An 18,913-nucleotide genomic window follows, 5' to 3' on the forward strand; every position below is an offset into this window, starting at 1 on the left:
CTGACGGAATGAGGTCAATATCCTTCCAGGATACCCGGGCCAGGTCGATTATCAAGGCCTGCTCGCTGAAGTGTTTTAGGGAGCGTTTGACAGTTATGAGGGGTGATCGTTTGACCGCAGATCCATTACGGACGCAAGCAATGAAGCAGTGATCGCTGAGATCCTGGTGAAGACAGGAGGCCAGGTTGGTTGGTTAGGATTATATCTATGAGGGTGCCTGTGTTTACGGATTTTGGGTGGTACCTTAGATAAAAGGCTTTATAACAATTGAGAGAATGCAGTTCATGAATTCAGTCCAGGAATACAACACAAATACATAATGCGTGTATTTCCCCCAGTAAACTGACGTTACCTTTTTTATTTAGGTATTTAAAATATATATATATATATATATATGTGGGTGAGTTTGAGAAGGGAATATTTGAATCTGTTTTACGTGTGATACAAAGGCTGGCAGCCCAGTAAATAAAGTCCCATCAACGTATGACGTAGATTACAGTCAGCGTTCTTCTCACCAGTGCGAGGTCTGGCCCTGGAACGCACTGCTTTTTATTTCAGTATTTCCAGTTAATTAATCACGACCAAACAGGGTCCTTCCTTCTTTATTTTTATTTCTCACATTTGGAAACCACACAACCTACAAAACTGACGTTCCTTCGGTGAAGGTATGATCGTTACATCTAGTCTGTGTTTAACTTTAGGTTTGGCTAGCTGGCCGTTTAACTGTTCTAAAATGGCTTCCGATTGTTAGCCTAGCTACTTGGCTAGCTTTCCAATGTGGCGTTTCCTGCGTATGCTAACTGGATAGCAGTCTATAACCTAACTAGCAGTTTAACTACAATTTATCACGACACATTAGTAGAACATGGAGTCTTGCCATTGGCAATATACTACTAATATTAAGCACTTGCCACACAGAACCGGTATATTGTTATTTTCATGTAACATCATGATGGCAGCTATCTGGTTAGCTAATACACTTTGTAAATGTTGATATTGTATCACAAGACAGTTGACAATAATGTTGAAAGTGATATGACTGCTTGCTAACTAACGTAGTTAACTAGTCCACCACAACCAACAGGCAGAGAGGAAATGATGAGCTAGTTACCGGTAGCATTAATTAGCTAGCTAGTTAGTTAGTTATAATTTAATAAACAGATCACCTTTGATCAGAATAGACATGGATGGCTAAACATGCCATGGATTCGGAATCTCAGCATTACAATGTCCTTGTCATGTTGTTTAGTTAGTTAAATGAGTCAGGCTACCAGTAGTTAGCTACTGGCCATTTACAACAAAGGATGTGTAGCGTTAGCTGCGAGTGAAGCTAGCCAACTCTGTGCTTTAGTAGGAAGTGTATGCCATGCGTCAATCTATTCATTTACTTTGTACTCTAAAAATGCATTTTCTTCAGGTCGCTTTTGCCTACCCCCACCCATTGAATATTATTATTTTCGGGAATTCATCGTTGTCAAGCCGCCAAAGTGGAGAGTGTGATTGCAGAAGGGGGTGCTTCTCGTTTCAGGTAAGATTGTAACTTGTTTAGGGCTAAATGCAATTTAGTCCTCAGGTCGTTGTTTCACTTCCTACCGATATCCTTCACATAGTGTAGAATAGATTATACCTTTAATAGTCCTAGCTATGTCATTTTGTTCACACTATTCTTCAAGTAAATAATATTTGTTCCACAGTGCTTCTTCGGGTGGGGAGGAGGTAGGGGTGCCTCTCAGTACCATCCCAAGACTGTCGGCAACAGGTACTATTCAAGCCATTTTACCAAAATGTAATGTTACTCCAAATGATCTTACTTCAGATGTCACTAATGCTGTTAATTACAGCGAGTTCCTGGGGAAAGCCCCAGGATCTAGCGTTCAGAGATGGGTTCCTTCACGAAGCACTAGACGAGATGCCAATGCCTCCAATGAAAAAGAACGACATGATGCAATCTTCAGGAAAGTGAGAGGGTATGTAATCCCCTAATAAATTGTGGCTACACACATTAGATTCAAATAAAAATGTTATCTTGTAGGCTGTTTGCCAACTTGAATCTGGTTGGCGCCCCATAGCTTCTTTTTTTTTTTTATCCATTAGAAATGCCTGGCCCATTTGCAAGTCAGCAAATTTCAGTGAATATGTGTTAGTGGTGCCATTTTCTAACACCAGATAATGCCTTGTCTTCAGAATGCAGTATTTTTCATGTTTCCTGTTCTTTCCATCCTCAGCATACTTAATAAACTGACCCCCGAGAAGTTTGACAAGCTATGCCTTGAGCTCCTGAATGTGGGCGTAGATTCAAAACTCGTCCTAAAAGGAGTGATCTTGCTGGTAATTTAAAATCTATTTCTTAGCTCTGTGTGCATTCATGTTTATTGATCGAGTGGAAAACTGCTTTACTGTTCAGTGTACATCACCTCATTTCAAACAGATTGTTGACAAAGCCCTCGAAGAGCCCAAGTATAGCTCGCTTTATGCACAGCTATGTCTGCGCTTGGCAGAGGACGCACCAAACTTTGACGGCCCATCGCCAGAGATCCAAACGCCACAAAAACAAAGCACCGTAAGCATCGTTGTCATCCTCCTCACAGATTGATTACTACTATTATAGACAATGGTATCATGTTCCCCCCCCCCTTCTAATCTTTTCATTTGGAAACAATGTGTGTTGCAGACGTTCAGGAGACTTTTGATTTCTAAGCTTCAAGATGAATTTGAGAACCGCGCCAGAAATGTTGAAAGTGAGTGAACGTTTGAAAAAATGTGCCTATTTTCTGTGCCCTGTGTGGTTGATTGTGTTAACCTTTGCTCTTTTCTATTCCCTCAGTCTATGACAAACATGACAACCCTCTTACCTCTGAGGAAGAAGAGCAGCATGCCATTGCCAAGTTTAAGATGCTGGGAAATATCAAATTCATTGGGGAACTTGGCAAACTCGATCTTATCCATGAATCTATCCTTCATAAGTGCATCAAAACAGTAAGTCAAATACATCAGTACTGTTTTTACAATGTTAAATCATATGAAATACATGTTAACTAATCTTTCGTCTTTATTTCAGCTTTTGGAAAAGAAGAAGAGAGTCCAACTTAAGGATATGGGGGAAGATTTGGAGTGCCTCTGTCAGATAATGAGAACAGTGGGGCCTAGACTTGATCATGAAAAGGCTAGGGTAAGCATATACTCTGAGTCATTTTATTTAGTTTGTTAATATTATTTTCCATTTGGGCGTGACTAATTTGTTTCTCTTGCAGTCTTTAATGGATCAGTACTTTGGCCGTATGAAATCCTTAATGAACAACAAGGACTTGCCAGCAAGGATTCGTTTCCTGGTGCAGGATTCAGTGGAGTTGCGAGAGAACAATTGGGTGGCTCGCAAAGCTTTTATCGATAATGGACCAAAGACGATTAACCAGATTCGTCAGGAAGCTGTAAAAGTTAGTTAACAATTCTTTATTAAGTGCAGTCAAATCTTATGAGTCTGTAATGCCACAGTGTGTCTTAATACACTTCTGCTTTGTGTCTTGCAGGATTTGGGTGTTTTTATTCCACCAATGGCCCAGGGAATGAGAACTGACTTCTTTTTGGAGGGTCCCTTCATGCCTAGGTTGAAACTTGACAGGGAATCTCTTGGAGGGTTGGCGGATATGTTTGGACAGATGCCAGGTACATCCATGACTGACGCTCCTGAGTAGTTTGAATTTATTGCTGTCCTGTTGTCCAACATTTTAATGTGTGTCCTGACTACTAGGGAGTGGGATCGGCACAGGCCCTGGAGTGATTCAGGACCGGTATTCGCCCACCATGGGCCGTCACCGCACCAACCCACTCTTCAACGGGCACACAGCCCCTGCTACCCAGTCTCAGTTTGAGATGGGAGGAAAGCCCTTCATCAAATCTAACCAGGTGACAGTTGCACACTTTACTAAAAGCAGTAGCTTTTGAATATTCTTGGACTGCTCAAATCTTGATGGATATGGCATTGCATCTAAAGTAATTTCAAACATTTTTCCAGGGGCAGAGTCCAATTTTCCAGAACCAGCAACAGCAGGCTCAGTCTAAGGACATGGCACCGCGTTTCATCAAGAAAGGATCGCTCAACGCTGATGAGGTACAACACCTGGTAGATACCCACTCTTTTAAACCACCGTTTGCACAGGCAACAAGCCAAAATACTTTAATGCAAAACATGAGAATGATGCATAATACCCTCTATTCCCGTCTTAGATCAGTCTAAGGCCGGCACAGTCATTCCTTCTCAACACAAACCAAGTGCCAAAGTTGCAGCCGCAGATACCAACAATGATTCCTCCAAGTGCTCAACCTCCACGCACTCAAACACCACCACTGGGACAGGTAAAGACAAACACGCATACTGCTTTTATAGCATTCAGCTGGAGTTGATGTGTATTTAAAGTCTGCCCACTCTAAACGGTCTTATCATTTCTCAGCCTCCTCTGCTTGGTCTGAAAACCAACCCTCCTCCAATTCAGGAAAAACCTCCAAAGACCACCAAGAAACCGCCCCCTGCAAAGGAAGAGTTGCTGAAGATGACCGTATGTTCCATTTTACAATCTCAAGGAACTCCTTCAAGTTGTACTTTTTGCCCCATAGAAGGATTTCCGAACGCTAACAGTCTTTGTCCATATTATATCTTATCAGGAGACCATAGTGACCGATTACCTGAACAGCAAAAACATTGATGAAGCTGTGAACAGTGTAAGAGAGATGAAGGCTCCCAAACACTTCCTGCCTGAGATGTTGAGCAAGATCGTGATCTGTTCTCTTGACTGCCCAGACGAAGACAAGGAGCATGCCAGCACCTTGATCCACACACTCCGCACAGAGGGCCTTGTTACTGGGGAGAGCTTCATGCGGGTCAGTCTTCCAGTCATGGCAAAGAGCTTTTGTTGTAAGATATCAAAGGTTCAGTGAATTTACTCACCACATGCCTGTGTACTTTTTTTACAGGCTTTTCTCAGTGTTCTGGACCAGTGTCCCAAGATCGAAGTGGACATTCCTCTGGTGAAGTCCTACTTGGCCCAGTTTGCAGCGCGAGCCATCATCGCAGAGCTGGTGAGCATGGACGAGCTAGCCCACCCTCTGGAGAATGGCACCCACTTCCCCCTCTTCCTGCTTTGTCTGCAACAGACTGCTAAGCTGAAGGATCGTGAGTGGCTCACTGATCTATTCCAGCAAAGCAAGGTCAACATGCAGAAGATGCTGCCTGGTATGTCAACCTCTCCTAAACCCTTAGCCTAGAAAGCTCTGTCAAGTTTTCACATTTTAACAAGATTGTTGTGATTTTGCCAAAATCTGCAGAAATCGACCAAAACAAGGATCGCATGCTGGAGATCTTGGAGGGCAAAGGCCTGAGCTTCTTATTCCCACTCATGAAGCTGGAAAAGGAACTGCTGAAGCAGATCAAAGCAGACCCCTCTCCCCAGTGCATTTACAAGTGGATCAAGGACAACATCTCCCCTAAGCTCCACACCGACAAGGGCTTCGTCAACATCCTCATGACCAGGTATGGGGAAAGGGCTAATGCTCACATTGCAGAGTTCTGTGGTTATGCATCTTGAGATGCATGTTATTAAGACTAGGTCTGAATTCTGCTCACCCCCTCCAGTTTCTTGCAGTACATTGCCCAAGATATAAATGCCAGTGAGGAAGAAGACCAGTTATCAGCCCCCACTAAAGAACAGCTGGACCAGGAGAAGCAGCTGCTGCTGGTCTTCAAGCCAGTGATGCAGAAGTTCCTGCATGATCACCAGGATCTGCAAGTCAGTGCCCTCTACGCACTGCAGGTCCACTGCAATGCTAAAACTTTCCCTAAAGGTATGTACAGATCACATGGGCAAATTATTACTTGGGTTAATTTTATGCAAGCGCATTTGCCTAGAAGGGTTTTTGTTCAGTATTTTTTTTTTAATATAGATATTTATTTCTCTAGGAATGTTACTGCGCTATTTTGTCCACTTCTATGATATGGAAATCATTGAAGAAGAAGCCTTCCTTGCATGGAAAGAAGACATAACTCAAGAGTTTCCTGGGAAGGGGAAAGCATTATTCCAGGTAATTACATTTCTACTCCCAGACAATTTGTATTGCAACTCACACCATTACAGGTGCATACTAAACTGGCTTTTTTTTTATTACACTAGAAATACACCACATAAATGGGTAATGCATCTCTGTTTTGGCTCATGGTATGTTCCCTGTGAAGGTGAACCAGTGGCTGACCTGGCTGGAGACTGCTGAGGAAGAGGAGTCTGAGGAGGAAGCTGACTGAAGAACCAGCCAAAAGCCTAATGGTGCAGAAATGCTATTGATATAATACGCTTTTGTTTCCTTCCCATCTTCCCTGTCCCAATATGATATGCATACCTAACCACCGCAACACTTCATTCCGCTATCAAGTTTTTGGCCATATTAAGCCAATGCATGTTTAGTCCCCCCCTTTGGCTCTTTTCTAGCGCTTAAGCGTAATAATGGTTTGCCATCTGTTTTAAGAGCCCCTTTTAAGATCAATGGTATCAGCTGCTTTGAATCTAGACTTTTGTTTTTCTCCAAGACAATTGAATTGCAAGGGCCTTGTTCCTGCTGCTGAATGCTATGCTTTTATTTTTGTTGTTAGCCGATTAGCAACACTGTAGAGATGCACTTTGCTCAACGTCATACATGAGTCGTTGCAATATTCACTCATCCCTTGATTGTTACAAAGAATCCTCAACTGTAATTATTGGTTACCAGAACATGAATGGTTTATATTTGCTTGTGTTTCTACCTCCTCATTATGGGCTTCATGTGTTGGGTTTGAATTGCTTAATGTCTTCATTTCAAGTGAAAACACTTAGTCTGGACTAATGCACAAGTCTGTAATAAAAAAAACGGTTTTACTTGCACAATATCCTGATTGTAAGAATTCAAATTCAGACCTTTAAGTGCTTTTGTGGATGTATGGCACATCCCCTGGGAGAGATGAAATTATGCGGCCTTGTTAATTTATCAACCCTCATTGCTGTGTACCTCCCTCTGTATCTGTCATACATTGTGATACTTGAATTTTCTTTATGGGGAACAACCAAACAATGTGTGAGTTGGTTTTGCATGGCTCGGTGCCCCAGCTGAGGGGTGATTTCACTTAAGGACCAATGGAATGGTCTAAACATTTGCAAACTAACCCACCTGGGGCATTGGGCCATGCAAAATGAACTCGCACACGGTCTGTTCCCATGCAACAATTTTCAAACTACACAAGTGCAACATATTTTAATTGGTGAATAAAGTTAACAAATTAATTTAATTTTGTTATACTAACTCTGCCCCCCCCCCTCGTGTGAAAAATTGAAGCCTGTTTGCCATAATGTCTGATCCAGATATTTATTGACTGTTTTTATCAAGATTTAAAAAATTATAATCTCAATTTATTATGATCTAATGAAATCACGAGGTATACATCTGTACAGTACAACTTTCTGTAAAAGTGTTACTGTAAGGTTCTGTAACTGCTAAGAATGTTCTTGTGTACCACTATTGCTTAACTTTTAAATAAAGTTAAACACTGAGTTCACTTAGACTTGTCCTGTAATATTTCACCTAGATTCAGATATGTAACTGTGAACCCAACAGGCCATTTAATATGGTTTATAAAGTCCTGCAACTACTGTATTAGTGCATAGTTGCTTTGTATAACTCCCCAATGACCAAAGCAAGCTCTCAAACACTTCCTCTGTTTCTTGGTCGGTCGACGAGAAATGCCCAACAATTACAGAAATTCTGGTTACCATGGAAGTTAACTGTTTTGATTAAGGAGTTGCCTTAATATAGCACATTGTCACACCATTATTTGTTGGACCATTCCCCTACTGAATGGTTTTATTGCAACGGACTGATCCTTACGGAGAAAACTTCAAGTGCCCACATGTGGTATGCATTTTGTAAGAACTTATGGTTAGAAACTTCTTGAAGTAGGTCGCAAAGGACGGATGTAACGCAGCATGAAGAGGGTGATTCAACCCCTGAATGCTGATTGGCCGACAGCTGTGGTATATCAGATCGTATACCATGGGTATGATTAAACTTATTTTTAGTGCTCTGATTACATGGGTATCCAGTTTATAATAGCAATAAGGCACCTCTGGGTTTTGTGGTATATGGTCAATATACCACAGCTAAGGACTGTATCCAGGCAATCTGCGTTGCATCAATGCTTGGCCATGGTATATTGGCCATATATAGCACCAACTCGGCCCTTATTTCTTAAATATAGTACTGTAGCATTTTTGCATGTCAGTAAGTGGTTGCAAGGGGAAGATAAGGCCCATTAGTAGCAGTTGTATGTTAATACAGTGTGTCCACAGCTAAATAAGGCACTTGATCAGTGTCTTTAGTGGGCTGGGGGTATTCACCAGAATTGTGATGAGTATTTGCAATGCACTTTAGGCTATAGCCAAGGCCTAGTTGTTCACTTTACTTCCATAGTCCAATTTCCTTATGAGCTTTTATTATTCTTAGATTAAGCAGCCCATCTGAACTTTGAACAGAGCTACACTGGAACCCATATTCAGAACCATGTTTAGGCCACCGACACAGTGACAACTCTGAGAAAACCTCCACAACAGGTATCATACTCATTCCATGGAGGGCTTAGTTTCTGTTTTTTCCTTTTAATTAAGACCTAGACAACCAGGTGAGGGGAGTTCCTTACTAATCAAGTACAAGAGAGGAGCGAAAACCTGCAGATACTCCGCCCTTTGTGGAACGAGTTTGACAAGTGCGCTACAACATATGTTCTTCAGATAGGCTCGGTCAGCCCCGTCAGACATACCCTGATCTGGTGTTGTCAGTTCCAGAAGCTGGCCACAGACGGGACCTCTTCACAAACATGTGTTTGCCTCATCCACCCCACTGTGGTACCTCCGGAACGGGGCCATGTATTTGGAGTCTCGATGTGTCTCAAACTCTACGAATACATTTACAACTGCATCACTTAGGCGTGCCGCCAGATTACTTAGCACTTCTTGTATCCATATAGAGGACCTAAATAAAAAAAATGGCACATATATACACTTTCACTATTGAAGCTGAACTTGTAATATGGCATTTTATTCACCACAGCATGACTGACATGAGGTTTGCCAAAAATATTTTTCTGAATGGCAGAGGTCATGTTGATACAGAAAACAAGGAAAATGTAGCCAAAACAATTACAACACATTTACCCCATAATCAGAAGATAAGTGTCAAGTTGTTTTCCAATGTCATTACAAGCACCTTCATCACCAGAAATAGAAAAAAAAACGAATATTTATTTTGTGTTTGTTTATTATCTACATATAATTTGTCCAAACTCTGGGTCAATTTACTAATTTTCTGTGACGTCACCTCTTCCAATCAGCTGTCAGACTACTTACAAGTCAAATTGTCCATCCATCATCAACAAAACAAAAGGACATGAGGTACAGCATCAATGCAAAAGTCTTAGTCTGGTGACCAAAAACTAGTAAAGACAACCCACATTAAGGGCTACAAAGCTACACTGCATGTTCTCATTTCGATTTCATGGTACAAACCAAGACGGGAGAAAAAAGCCTTTACAAAAATCTGTTAAAAATAATAAAAATTCTGTAGGAAAAAAGTCAGTTCTGAGTTAGAGGCCTCAGTCACTGTCAGAGCCAGAGCCATGGTTGGAGGCCTCTTTGGCAGAGCCCTCTGGTTCTGATCCGTTGTCAGAGCGGTGTGGGGAGCATGCCGGAGAACCAGCTTCAGAGCCAGAGGCTGCGGCCGGTGAGCCAGGTCGGGACTCGTTCTCCGACCCAGAGCGGCTCCTCTTGCTCTCGTTATCAGACTGCTCTGAGTCAGACTGCTGCTGCACTCTCTTCCTCTTCACTGGACGTTCGCTGCCTGAGTCACTAACCGAGTTTCCGGAGTGTTGGGGGCTTCCAGCATCGCTGCCAGAGCGGTTCCGGCCCCCGTCGGACTCACTGTCGGAGGCGATGCGCTTCTTGTGGCCGCCCTCGTTATCAGAGCCTGAACCACCGTCTCTGGGGTTTCTGGGTGGTCAACAGACAAAGAATTATGAATTAGTGGCACAAAACCCTTCGGAGTTGTATTTTCATGTAACATTTCATGTACGAATGAGTTTATGCCTTCACCTGTCTTCAGCAATTTTCAGTCCATCCTCGTCTGATGAAGAGTCGGAGGATGAGATGATGGCCTTCGACTTGATCTTGCCTTTGAGAGATGGTGGCACAGGCTCGTACTAGACAAGAACAGAACTGTTACATCTCTGGGCCTAAGGCCAGTCATTTGGGTTAAAAAATACCATTAGAACCTAGATTTAACGGACCTTTTGCATCTTCTTTCCGCCCGCTCTGGGTTTGCGTTGCTTTTTGGGCCGTGAGCCTCCTTCCTCATCATCACTGCCACCGTCACCTTTGTTGGGTCTGAAATACACAGTCACAGTGCCACTCACACCAGGCCATTTTCCTACCGGTCACTACAAATAAAACACTTTCCACAGCAGTCTCACCTCCTCTTCCTACGGCCCTCCTCCTCACTCCCGCTGCCACCCTTCCTCTTCTTCCTCCTTCTCACTGGCAGGTCCTCATCAGAGCCATCGTTGACAAACTCATCAAAGTCCCCTTTCTTGCGCTGGGGAGAACGAAACAAGAACAATATAGTCACACTGCACCCTAGATCGTTTGAGATTTATATCGATCTGATGTGCCATGAGCTAATCATTGATCAACACAAACCTCTGCATTGCACTAGCTGTTCTCTACATATTTGCACTCACTCGGCCGCCACCTTTCCTCTTCTCTTTCCTTTCCTCCTTCATTCCATCTGCAAAGGAGAGCAGACCCTTGGTCTTCTCCACGTACATGGCTCTCTGCTCCAGCAGCTTCTTCTGATCCTCTTCCAGCTTGGTTCTCTTCTCCTCCTGGTGGTGCAGCAGGAAACAAGGTCAGTGGGTTAGTCACACTGTTATAAAGGAATACATTTACAGTGAACCAAAGAAACATGTTATTCAAGACATCCCAGCCTCAAGTAAGGTATGTTTACTTAAATTGCTTATCCATTATGGTTTACAAGTACAACATAGAAGGGATGAGGGACTTGTGGAGATGTGACATCCCATAGACAGACCTGTTCTTTATGCATCTGTTGGCGCAGGAAGTCCCTCTCCTGATCCTGCTTGGCCCGGATCTCCTTCTCCTCCTCGTCCTGCTTCCTGGCCCGAGCCACGTGATACTGAGCCTGACTCAGCAGGTCAGAGCATTGCCTGCAACGACCCCCACACAAACACAGCTCACAATCCAGGCTTAGCCCGACATCTGATGGCCGGGCTCAGCTGTCCTCCCTCTAAATTCCTCTGAGGTGTGATGAGAATTTTGGCTAAAAGTGGTTCATTGATTTACTGAAGGCTATGAAGTAAGTACTGGCCTGCATTTAGATTTTAGAGGTGAGATATTTGTTCAAACTGACCTGGCCTCAGTAGAGGCAAGCACTAGGTCGAACCTCATCTTGTCACCTGCCTTGGCAAGGTAGCTGAAATACCTGAGACAAAAGAGAACAGAAAAGAGAAGATTATGCTGAGAAAAGCGAAGGAAAATTTTAGGAGAGTTGTTAAAGTGAGTTTAGGGTGTACCGGTGGGCCAGCTCCAGCTCTTTGACAGCACTGAGTACAGCCTTTAGGTTACTCTTCTCATCCTTCAGCACCAGAGTGGCCAGCCTCTGCAGCACCAGGGCCACGTTGAACATCAGCACCGTGTCACTGGGGGCCACGTGACGTGCCTGGGGACATAGCCAGCCACATCAGTGAGCAACAGGTAGGGTTGCAAAATTCCAGGAACTTTCAATAAATTCCCTAGTTTCCCAGAAAGCATCCTGAAATTCCTGTTTATTCCCGGGAATCCTCCAATCGGGAAAAATAAAAAAAAAGTTCACAGGATTTTGCAACCCTAGTAACAGGACATTCACACAAGGGTCACCTTGCTTTCACATAAACAAGCTCAGGGAAATGAATCCCAGCCATAGGGTTACTAAAAGGAATGAGAGACACTTCATTTCACACAAATCTCACCTTCAGCAGAGTCTGTTTGCACTCCTGGAGTTTCCCGCATTTGAAGAGTGCCCGAGCCAGGTACAGCAGCACCTCAGTGTTCTGATGCTTGTAGAATTTCTTCAGACAGTTCTCGTACTAAACGCCACAAAGAGTGGATAAGACATTTTAATAGAACTCCTCAAGTAAAAAAAAATAGGAATGTAAAAGAACTCTGCAGTGTGTACTATGTGCCAGTACAGAGCCTTACCATCTGCACAGCGCTGATGTACTGTTTCTGCTCCACGTAGATGTGGGCCAGGTTGAGCCAGACGTCACTGATATCAGCTGTGGCTTCTCTCACCTGGGCAAACACGTCACGGGCCTCTCGGTAGTAGCCCTTATGGGCCAGGACGGCACCTGGACAGAAAAGACGGCAAACTCTGAGGTATTTACACGCTAATAGTTATCTGAGGTAAATACATGCGTATAGTTAAACACAGTCAAGTCTGAGTATCAAGCATTAATGTGAATACAATGAGTGAGTGAAGGCCAACAAACCTATGCCGTTGGCAGCGTAAAGGTTCTTGGAGTCGTTTCGTAGGACCTGTTTGTAAATGGCCAGGGCTCGATCCTGATGTCTCTTTTCCTGGAGGGACACAACCACAGACACAGACAAATGATGAAGGCACTGTTTCTGACAGTGATGATTTATGGCTCCACATCAAAACAACTGATATTCTGCCATACCTTCTCCCGGTCCCTGGTGGGCTGGTGCAGGGTCTGGAGCCACACGTTGCCCAGAGCCAGCATGGAGTAGGTGTCGTTCTGAGTGGACGGCTGCTTGAGGATACGCTCAAACTTCTTCTGACCCGGACCCCACTCCTGCTTGGCCAAGTGGAGATTACCGATCAGGGACCAGGCGTCTGGGTGATCCTGATTAATCTGCAGAGCCTCTTTGAACCAGTCGGAAGCTTCATAGAAGTTTCCTTTGTCACGAGCCATTGCGCCAAGTCGCAGGTAACCTGCAAGCAACAACAAAGGACCAATTGATACACACACACCCTAAGGAGACAGACATTAACCAAAAAGTATAGTGTGTCTTCAGTGCTTACAGTCGACGTAGTTGGGATGTTCCCTCAGGATGTTCTTGTAGAGTTTCTCCGCCTCGTGGAATTCGCACATGGCCTCGTAGAGCCTGGCTAGGTTGTAAGAGGTGGTGACAGAGATGGCGTTGTAGTAATGCTCGTCATGCTCTCCCTCAGCTTTGGCCCGCTCCAAAGAGGCCAGGAAGTATTTCTAAACATGGACAGACAGAACAAACCCCTGAAATCTATTTATAGCTCTGTTGTGTCTACTAGGGTTGGGCGATGTCAGGAATGACACATTGTCCTGTCCAAACATCATTGATATACGATTGTACTGTAAAAAAAATAAAAAATAAAAATTAAATCTGGGGGGTGCGCGTTGAGCACGGAGAGGTCAGTCAATTGGCGGGAAGAAGGCACTATAAAGGACACATTGCTAGGCCTAGTTATTTATCTAGTCTAGGCTGTTGAACGATTTAAAAAAATTGGTAGAGCAATGTTTCTCTTGTTCATAAAAAAAATACTCCAATAGGAGCTAAAAAAGAATATTACAGCCGTATCAAGTGTAGTCTATTGTAATTTCATTAGGCGACTTTCCGACAGTTTCAGACACAAATAAAAAAGGCGTGATGGGATTTCACTATAGTACAGTCTGCCGTATGCTAAAACAGGAGAAAAAACTGGCTCCTTGGTGGGAAAGAAAAGCCTGTCTTCACCTGTTTGGCGGTTCTTTGGTTTCAGGCAGAATGATAAAGGTGAGCCAGCAGACCTGAATAAAGGTGAGCCAGCAGACCTGAATAAAGGTGAGCCAGCAGACCTGAATAAAGGTGAGCCAGCAGACCTGAATAAAGGTGAGCCAGCAGACCTGAATAAAGGTGAGCCAGCAGACCTGACTGAAGTCACTTTCAGAATGTGTAAAAAGACAATCAGGGCAAAGGATCGACAGACTGCAAACCTCCGTCAACATTTACAAGTCCATCATCCTGCTGAGTTTGCTACTCTGGGGCAGAAAAGTTGAACATGCTGGTGTTCCTTGCCAGAAACCATTAGCTAGAGAGAGAAAAAAAAAACAAATGGTTCCTAATTCCTAATTTAAAAAATGTAGCCTATATTCAAATCCAGATGCATCATACTCAAATGACATATTCTAGCCTATCAAAGCTTGAAATACTTTTTTTGCACTTGTTTAGGCTACTTTATTTATTTTGTAGGCCTATATTTAGGATTTGTACAGTTCGATAGGCAAGAGGCATATCCTAATTGGCTTATGCTAAAAACGAATAGGCCTATGTTCATTCGTTTTTTAAGTGTTATAAAGAATGTTAAATAATAATTTGCTTTATCAAATTGCATATTTAGGATTTTTACAGGTCGATAGGCAAAAGGCATAGCCTAAGCCAATGTTCATTCATCTGCTATAAAGAATGTTAGGCTAAATAACCATTTGTTTTATCTGATTGTTGTTGATCATTTATCTAGCCCACACTTATGTCAAGTAAAGCAGAAACGTGGCAGGTTTGTTTATACTTCCTATTCGATTAGTCTTGAAATGGTTTGTTCTCTCCCTCGTTATTACTATGTTTTTATTTCGGCTCCTCACAAACAACAGCTGGAACTCTGCTACACCTATAGATTCATTCCATGGTTGATCATGAAACAGTAGGATATGCCTAGGCCAACAAGTCACGTTACAATTGAGTGGGGATTGGGGAGGAAAAGGGAAATTAAAGTTTAAAACAATAAGCCCGACAACAGAATGCGTGATGCCAAAGTCCTATGATCATCCAACATTGGGGGGGGGGGACACATTAGGCCCCATTTGACATTTTGCGCTGCTTTGGTGTTCTCCGCTCTATCAATAATCTACATTGTTCTCTTGCATTATGTTAATAGTCTAACTACCTCATATGTATTGAACATTTAGGCTATGGCAAATAGGGAACAGGCTATCCGGCATCTCGCCTTGCTGGGTGCTCTCTGTACTGCGCTGTTCTGCGCTGCCAGACTCCAGAGGTGCAGTCAAATTCAAATATGCTAGACCACCGTGTGACATCACGATGTCGTCACTATCGACAATGGCTGTCAAACATCAAACACAAAGGCAAGTTAGGAAACTACAAATAGCCATTCGAGTAGTTAATGAATTCATTGCTACAACATGTAAATGTCTAAATCTAGTCAGGAAGCTCTGCCATCCTCCTAAACTGTACCTTGGCCTCTCCCAGGTTCCCAAGTCTGAAGTGGAGAGCCCCCAGGTTGTTGAGGATCTCAGGGGGGACGTCAGCCTGGACCTTCTCCTGCAGAATGCGGGTGGCCGTGCCGTAGGCAGAGAGGGCGCCCTGGATGTCGGTCTGCTCCAGGATCTGGGCCAGCTCGATCCAGGCCTCAACGTCATCAGGGTACTGCTCGGTCACCTTCTTCAGATGACCCTGCAGAACACAAAGACATTGCATCTTATTGATTTTAGCAATAGTGCTGATTAACATCTACAGAGTGAATACATCTACAAGTGAATACTTCATGTGAGGTTCACCTTCGCATAGCTGTTTTACTTACTTTGGCAATGTCTCTCTTTTCCTGATCATCTGAAGTAGCATAAAGAGATCCCAGGATCTTCATGGTTTCATAGTTGTTGGGGTAGGCCTTTAGGACCTTCTCAAAACACTGGGCTGCATTCTCCTTGTCTCTACGGTACACGTACATCTGCCCCAGGCCAAAAAAAGGCAGCACAAAGGTAGACGAGGCAAATTGGGTGGCCTGGTAGTAGTACTGGAAGGCCTGGTCATAGTCCTCCTGAAACACACAAGAAGGAGAGATGTAATGCCCATTCAATTAGAAAAGCAAGAGTCTTCCCGAAAAATAAACTGAGGCCTTAGCGTTTACCTGTACATGAAAGGAGCGGGCCAACTGGTAGCAGCTCTCAGCCTGCATTGCTTCCACCTCTGTGTTGTGAAAGGCATGGAGAGCCAGGTGCTGCACTTTACTGTAGTCCTGAAAACAAGAAAGTAGATCAATGTGAATGATAAACGATGCTCAGGTCAAGACATGCTACTATATACCAGGAATAAGATGACAACCCTCTCACCTTTTTGAAGAAGAAGTGGTTAGCCAGGTGGTTGAGCACCATGGGGTTGCTGGGGTCGATGGTGTAGGCTCTGGATAGGAGCTGCACTCCATTCTTGATGGAGTCGGGCTCCTTGCTGTTGAGCTCCAGCACAGCCAAGCCCACAAGGGCTCCCACACACTTGGAGTTGAGCTCCAGGGCCCGGCCAAAGGCCAGACGGGCCTTCTCCAGCTTACTGAGCTTGACAAAGCAGTGGCCCATCCCCAGCCTCACCTCAGCTGGTAAGAGAAATAGTGATGGTATATTAGGAGAGACCAGGGATATTGTTCATTTTAATATGACAGGTACAAGTGAAATACTTACCAGGACATCCAGGGTTTGTGCGTAGAGCCTTCTTGTAGTAGGCCAGTGCTCCCCTGTAATCCTTCTTATTGAAGGAGATGCAAGCTTTACCTGTTGAAATTAAATGTATAGTGGTTAGGCCCCATTTCGAAGTGAAACTTTGTAGTTGTAATGGTACATCTTTCCCTTTGTGTTTTACTTACCAAGTAGAGCAGGGATGTTATTGGTAGACTGGTTCAAGACAAAGTGGAACTGAGCGTCAGCCTGGTCCATTTTGTCCCCCTCCAGCAGGCAGAAACAGGCTCTTCCCAACAAGTGGTTCTGTTACAAACAAATAGATTACTCTTGGTTATGATTTTTTGTGTTGGGGAAATTAACTTTCACACTATCCAATAAATTGTTAAGCTGATTATCTTACCTGGTCGTACATGATGATCTTGTCTGCCATGGTGTAGAGCAGGGTGGCCTGAGTGATGAGCTCCTTCTTGGCATCTTTGTTCTTCTCTTTACGTGCCTGCTGGACATAGTAGGCTGCCAAGGTGTCCAGACAGGTCATCTGGTCCTTCTCATGGTCTCTGTAGTCCAGGTTCCCATCGATACGGGCCGCCTCCAGCAGCTTGACAAAGTCCTCCGTCTTCGTCTGTTTGTAATACTCCAGCTAAAAGAAAAATATGTCTGTGTTTATTTTGGTGACAAACAATCCATAAACAAACCATCAGTCAGTGGGAATGCAACTACATAACTCACCAGGGAGGTTAGCCCCTTTCCTGAGTTCTGTATAACATTTAGACACCGTGGGAGATATTTGCCGACTCGTACCTGTTTGGCAACACTTTTCCCATGTTGGAAAGTATATCCGTGGTTGGTGGACAGTTCTGATAAGGAAATAATAATAATCTGATAAGGAAATTGTTGTTTGTGTCACCGGACTGTGCCCAGGAAATAATTACATTAAATTGTTAGATGCTACCCCCCCCCCCCCCAAATCAAAACTTTCCATGTTTTGTCTCCGTGTTTCACACCTGTTTGTCTAGCTAATCAACTTCACAATTGGGCAGCATGCTGCTGCAGACGGGTAGTGGAACAGTGTCTGTGCGCGCAAACATTGACATCCATGTTTGGTTTTGCCTTGGTAGCCTATAACAAATGGATTCAATTATTTCCTTCGGCGATGCAGACAACAATTTCCTTAATCAAAACCGTCCACGGATATACTCTCCAACATAGGAAGTGTCTCCAAACAGGCACAGGTCAGCAAATATCTCACACGCCTCTCCAATGGTATGCCATAAGATGGAATGTTACTGTTAAAATAACTGTAAATGGCGGCAAGCCTGCAGGGCTACAGGGAAGAGTTACAGGTAACAGTATAAATTACAATCTAACTGTATTTGATGCATCACTCATACAGAGTAATATGTGCAACTGTCATTTCAACCATTTAATTTCTTAAGGCTTAAATTAATTATCATACCAGTCTATGTATTCATACTTACAGCAAGAGCAATCCATATGTGCAACTGTGTATGCTCTTGTTTTAGGATACTGATGACCTCATCTCCTTCTGGCAGCTGGTCGAAATCAAGCTCAATGACCTGCAGAACAAATGTCTATGTGAACACCAGTTCGTACACATACAACATGACATGTGACCTTTAACCTATGGCTAAACAGCTTGATCAGAAAGGTTAAGTTACTTTATGAAATGTTTTGACTGGGGACAAGAAGTGGCTGCATTTACTAGTTAGCTTACTGAATGATCGGAAAGACAATATCATGGTGTAGAGCAGGGTGGCCTTTACAACTCAAATATTGGTTATGATCCATAATTTTCATGACTGATAGTAAAAAAAATATTTTTTTAAATCTCAGAAGTTGTTAGCGATCTGGCTGACGTTAGTCAAAAAGCACAGGGCAATACTATGTTAGCTAACGTTAGTAGGCTAGCTGTAGCAATCCACTGTCAAACAATACAGCGTAGGTAGTCCTTACCTCATCGGTGTCCCGTAAGGGGATTTCAATTGATCCCCGAGACATCTTGGCTGATGGAAATCCACGTCCCTACACCAATATATTCCCAAAATTCGTTCAGCTGTCGCCGTGGTCTCGAGGATCTGGCTCCACTTCCGCTCTACAACAAATACATGGATGTTCACAAAACAATGTCCGGGTAGGACAGCGAGCGACTGGTCGGAATAAAATGACCCACCGGTGTAATACCGGCAGCAAATAAAAGTATCCCCCTGACTAATCCAGCTGTTGTTCTCTCTCTTCTTGGCAGCCCAAACTTCTTTCAACTGAAAGAGAAACATTCTGTATTTTCACAGTAGTCTTTGTTTTATTTTTAAAAGTAGTAGGTCTATTTGTTGTTTAGAA

The 18,913-nt window shown here is 43.5% G+C and overlaps 2 protein-coding genes across 3 annotated transcripts; one reads left to right on the forward strand and one right to left on the reverse strand.

The window, feature by feature from the left end:
• The first annotated feature begins 576 nt into the window (after window positions 1-576).
• LOC135503781 (eukaryotic translation initiation factor 4 gamma 2-like) lies at window positions 577-7,570 on the forward strand. 2 transcript variants are annotated; one of them, XM_064921926.1, is made up of 21 exons: window positions 577-665; window positions 1,418-1,528; window positions 1,695-1,759; window positions 1,842-1,967; window positions 2,226-2,328; window positions 2,429-2,560; window positions 2,672-2,738; window positions 2,825-2,976; window positions 3,059-3,169; window positions 3,252-3,434; window positions 3,528-3,663; window positions 3,749-3,903; window positions 4,013-4,120; window positions 4,225-4,353; window positions 4,449-4,553; window positions 4,660-4,875; window positions 4,969-5,227; window positions 5,320-5,524; window positions 5,627-5,835; window positions 5,951-6,072; window positions 6,224-7,570. In XM_064921926.1, the coding sequence occupies exons 8-21, from the start codon at window positions 2,893-2,895 to the stop codon at window positions 6,287-6,289; spliced, it is 2,088 nt and encodes a 695-aa protein (XP_064777998.1). In that variant the 5' UTR covers window positions 577-665; window positions 1,418-1,528; window positions 1,695-1,759; window positions 1,842-1,967; window positions 2,226-2,328; window positions 2,429-2,560; window positions 2,672-2,738; window positions 2,825-2,892; the 3' UTR covers window positions 6,290-7,570. The 2 variants fall into 2 exon arrangements, with proteins under 2 accessions (XP_064777998.1, XP_064778002.1); XM_064921930.1 differs by having other exon boundaries at window positions 4,013-4,108.
• A 1,514-nt stretch (window positions 7,571-9,084) lies between these two features.
• LOC135503744 (RNA polymerase-associated protein CTR9 homolog) lies at window positions 9,085-18,680 on the reverse strand. Its single transcript, XM_064921887.1, has 22 exons — window positions 18,530-18,680; window positions 18,034-18,132; window positions 16,956-17,195; window positions 16,741-16,858; window positions 16,559-16,648; window positions 16,217-16,473; window positions 16,015-16,122; window positions 15,688-15,924; window positions 15,342-15,560; window positions 13,159-13,342; window positions 12,794-13,068; window positions 12,605-12,692; window positions 12,315-12,463; window positions 12,086-12,202; window positions 11,651-11,796; window positions 11,488-11,559; window positions 11,149-11,284; window positions 10,799-10,942; window positions 10,532-10,653; window positions 10,349-10,445; window positions 10,155-10,261; window positions 9,085-10,052 (listed from the first exon to the last, which is right to left on the reverse strand). Exons 1-22 carry the CDS (start codon window positions 18,572-18,574, stop codon window positions 9,659-9,661), a joined length of 3,444 nt encoding a protein of 1,147 aa, XP_064777959.1. The 5' UTR covers window positions 18,575-18,680; the 3' UTR covers window positions 9,085-9,658.
• Window positions 18,681-18,913: the final 233 nt, after the last annotated feature.

Source organism: Oncorhynchus masou, chromosome 2 (assembly GCF_036934945.1).
Source record: "Oncorhynchus masou masou isolate Uvic2021 chromosome 2, UVic_Omas_1.1, whole genome shotgun sequence".
In the NCBI taxonomy this organism is placed as follows: domain Eukaryota; kingdom Metazoa; phylum Chordata; class Actinopteri; order Salmoniformes; family Salmonidae; genus Oncorhynchus; species Oncorhynchus masou.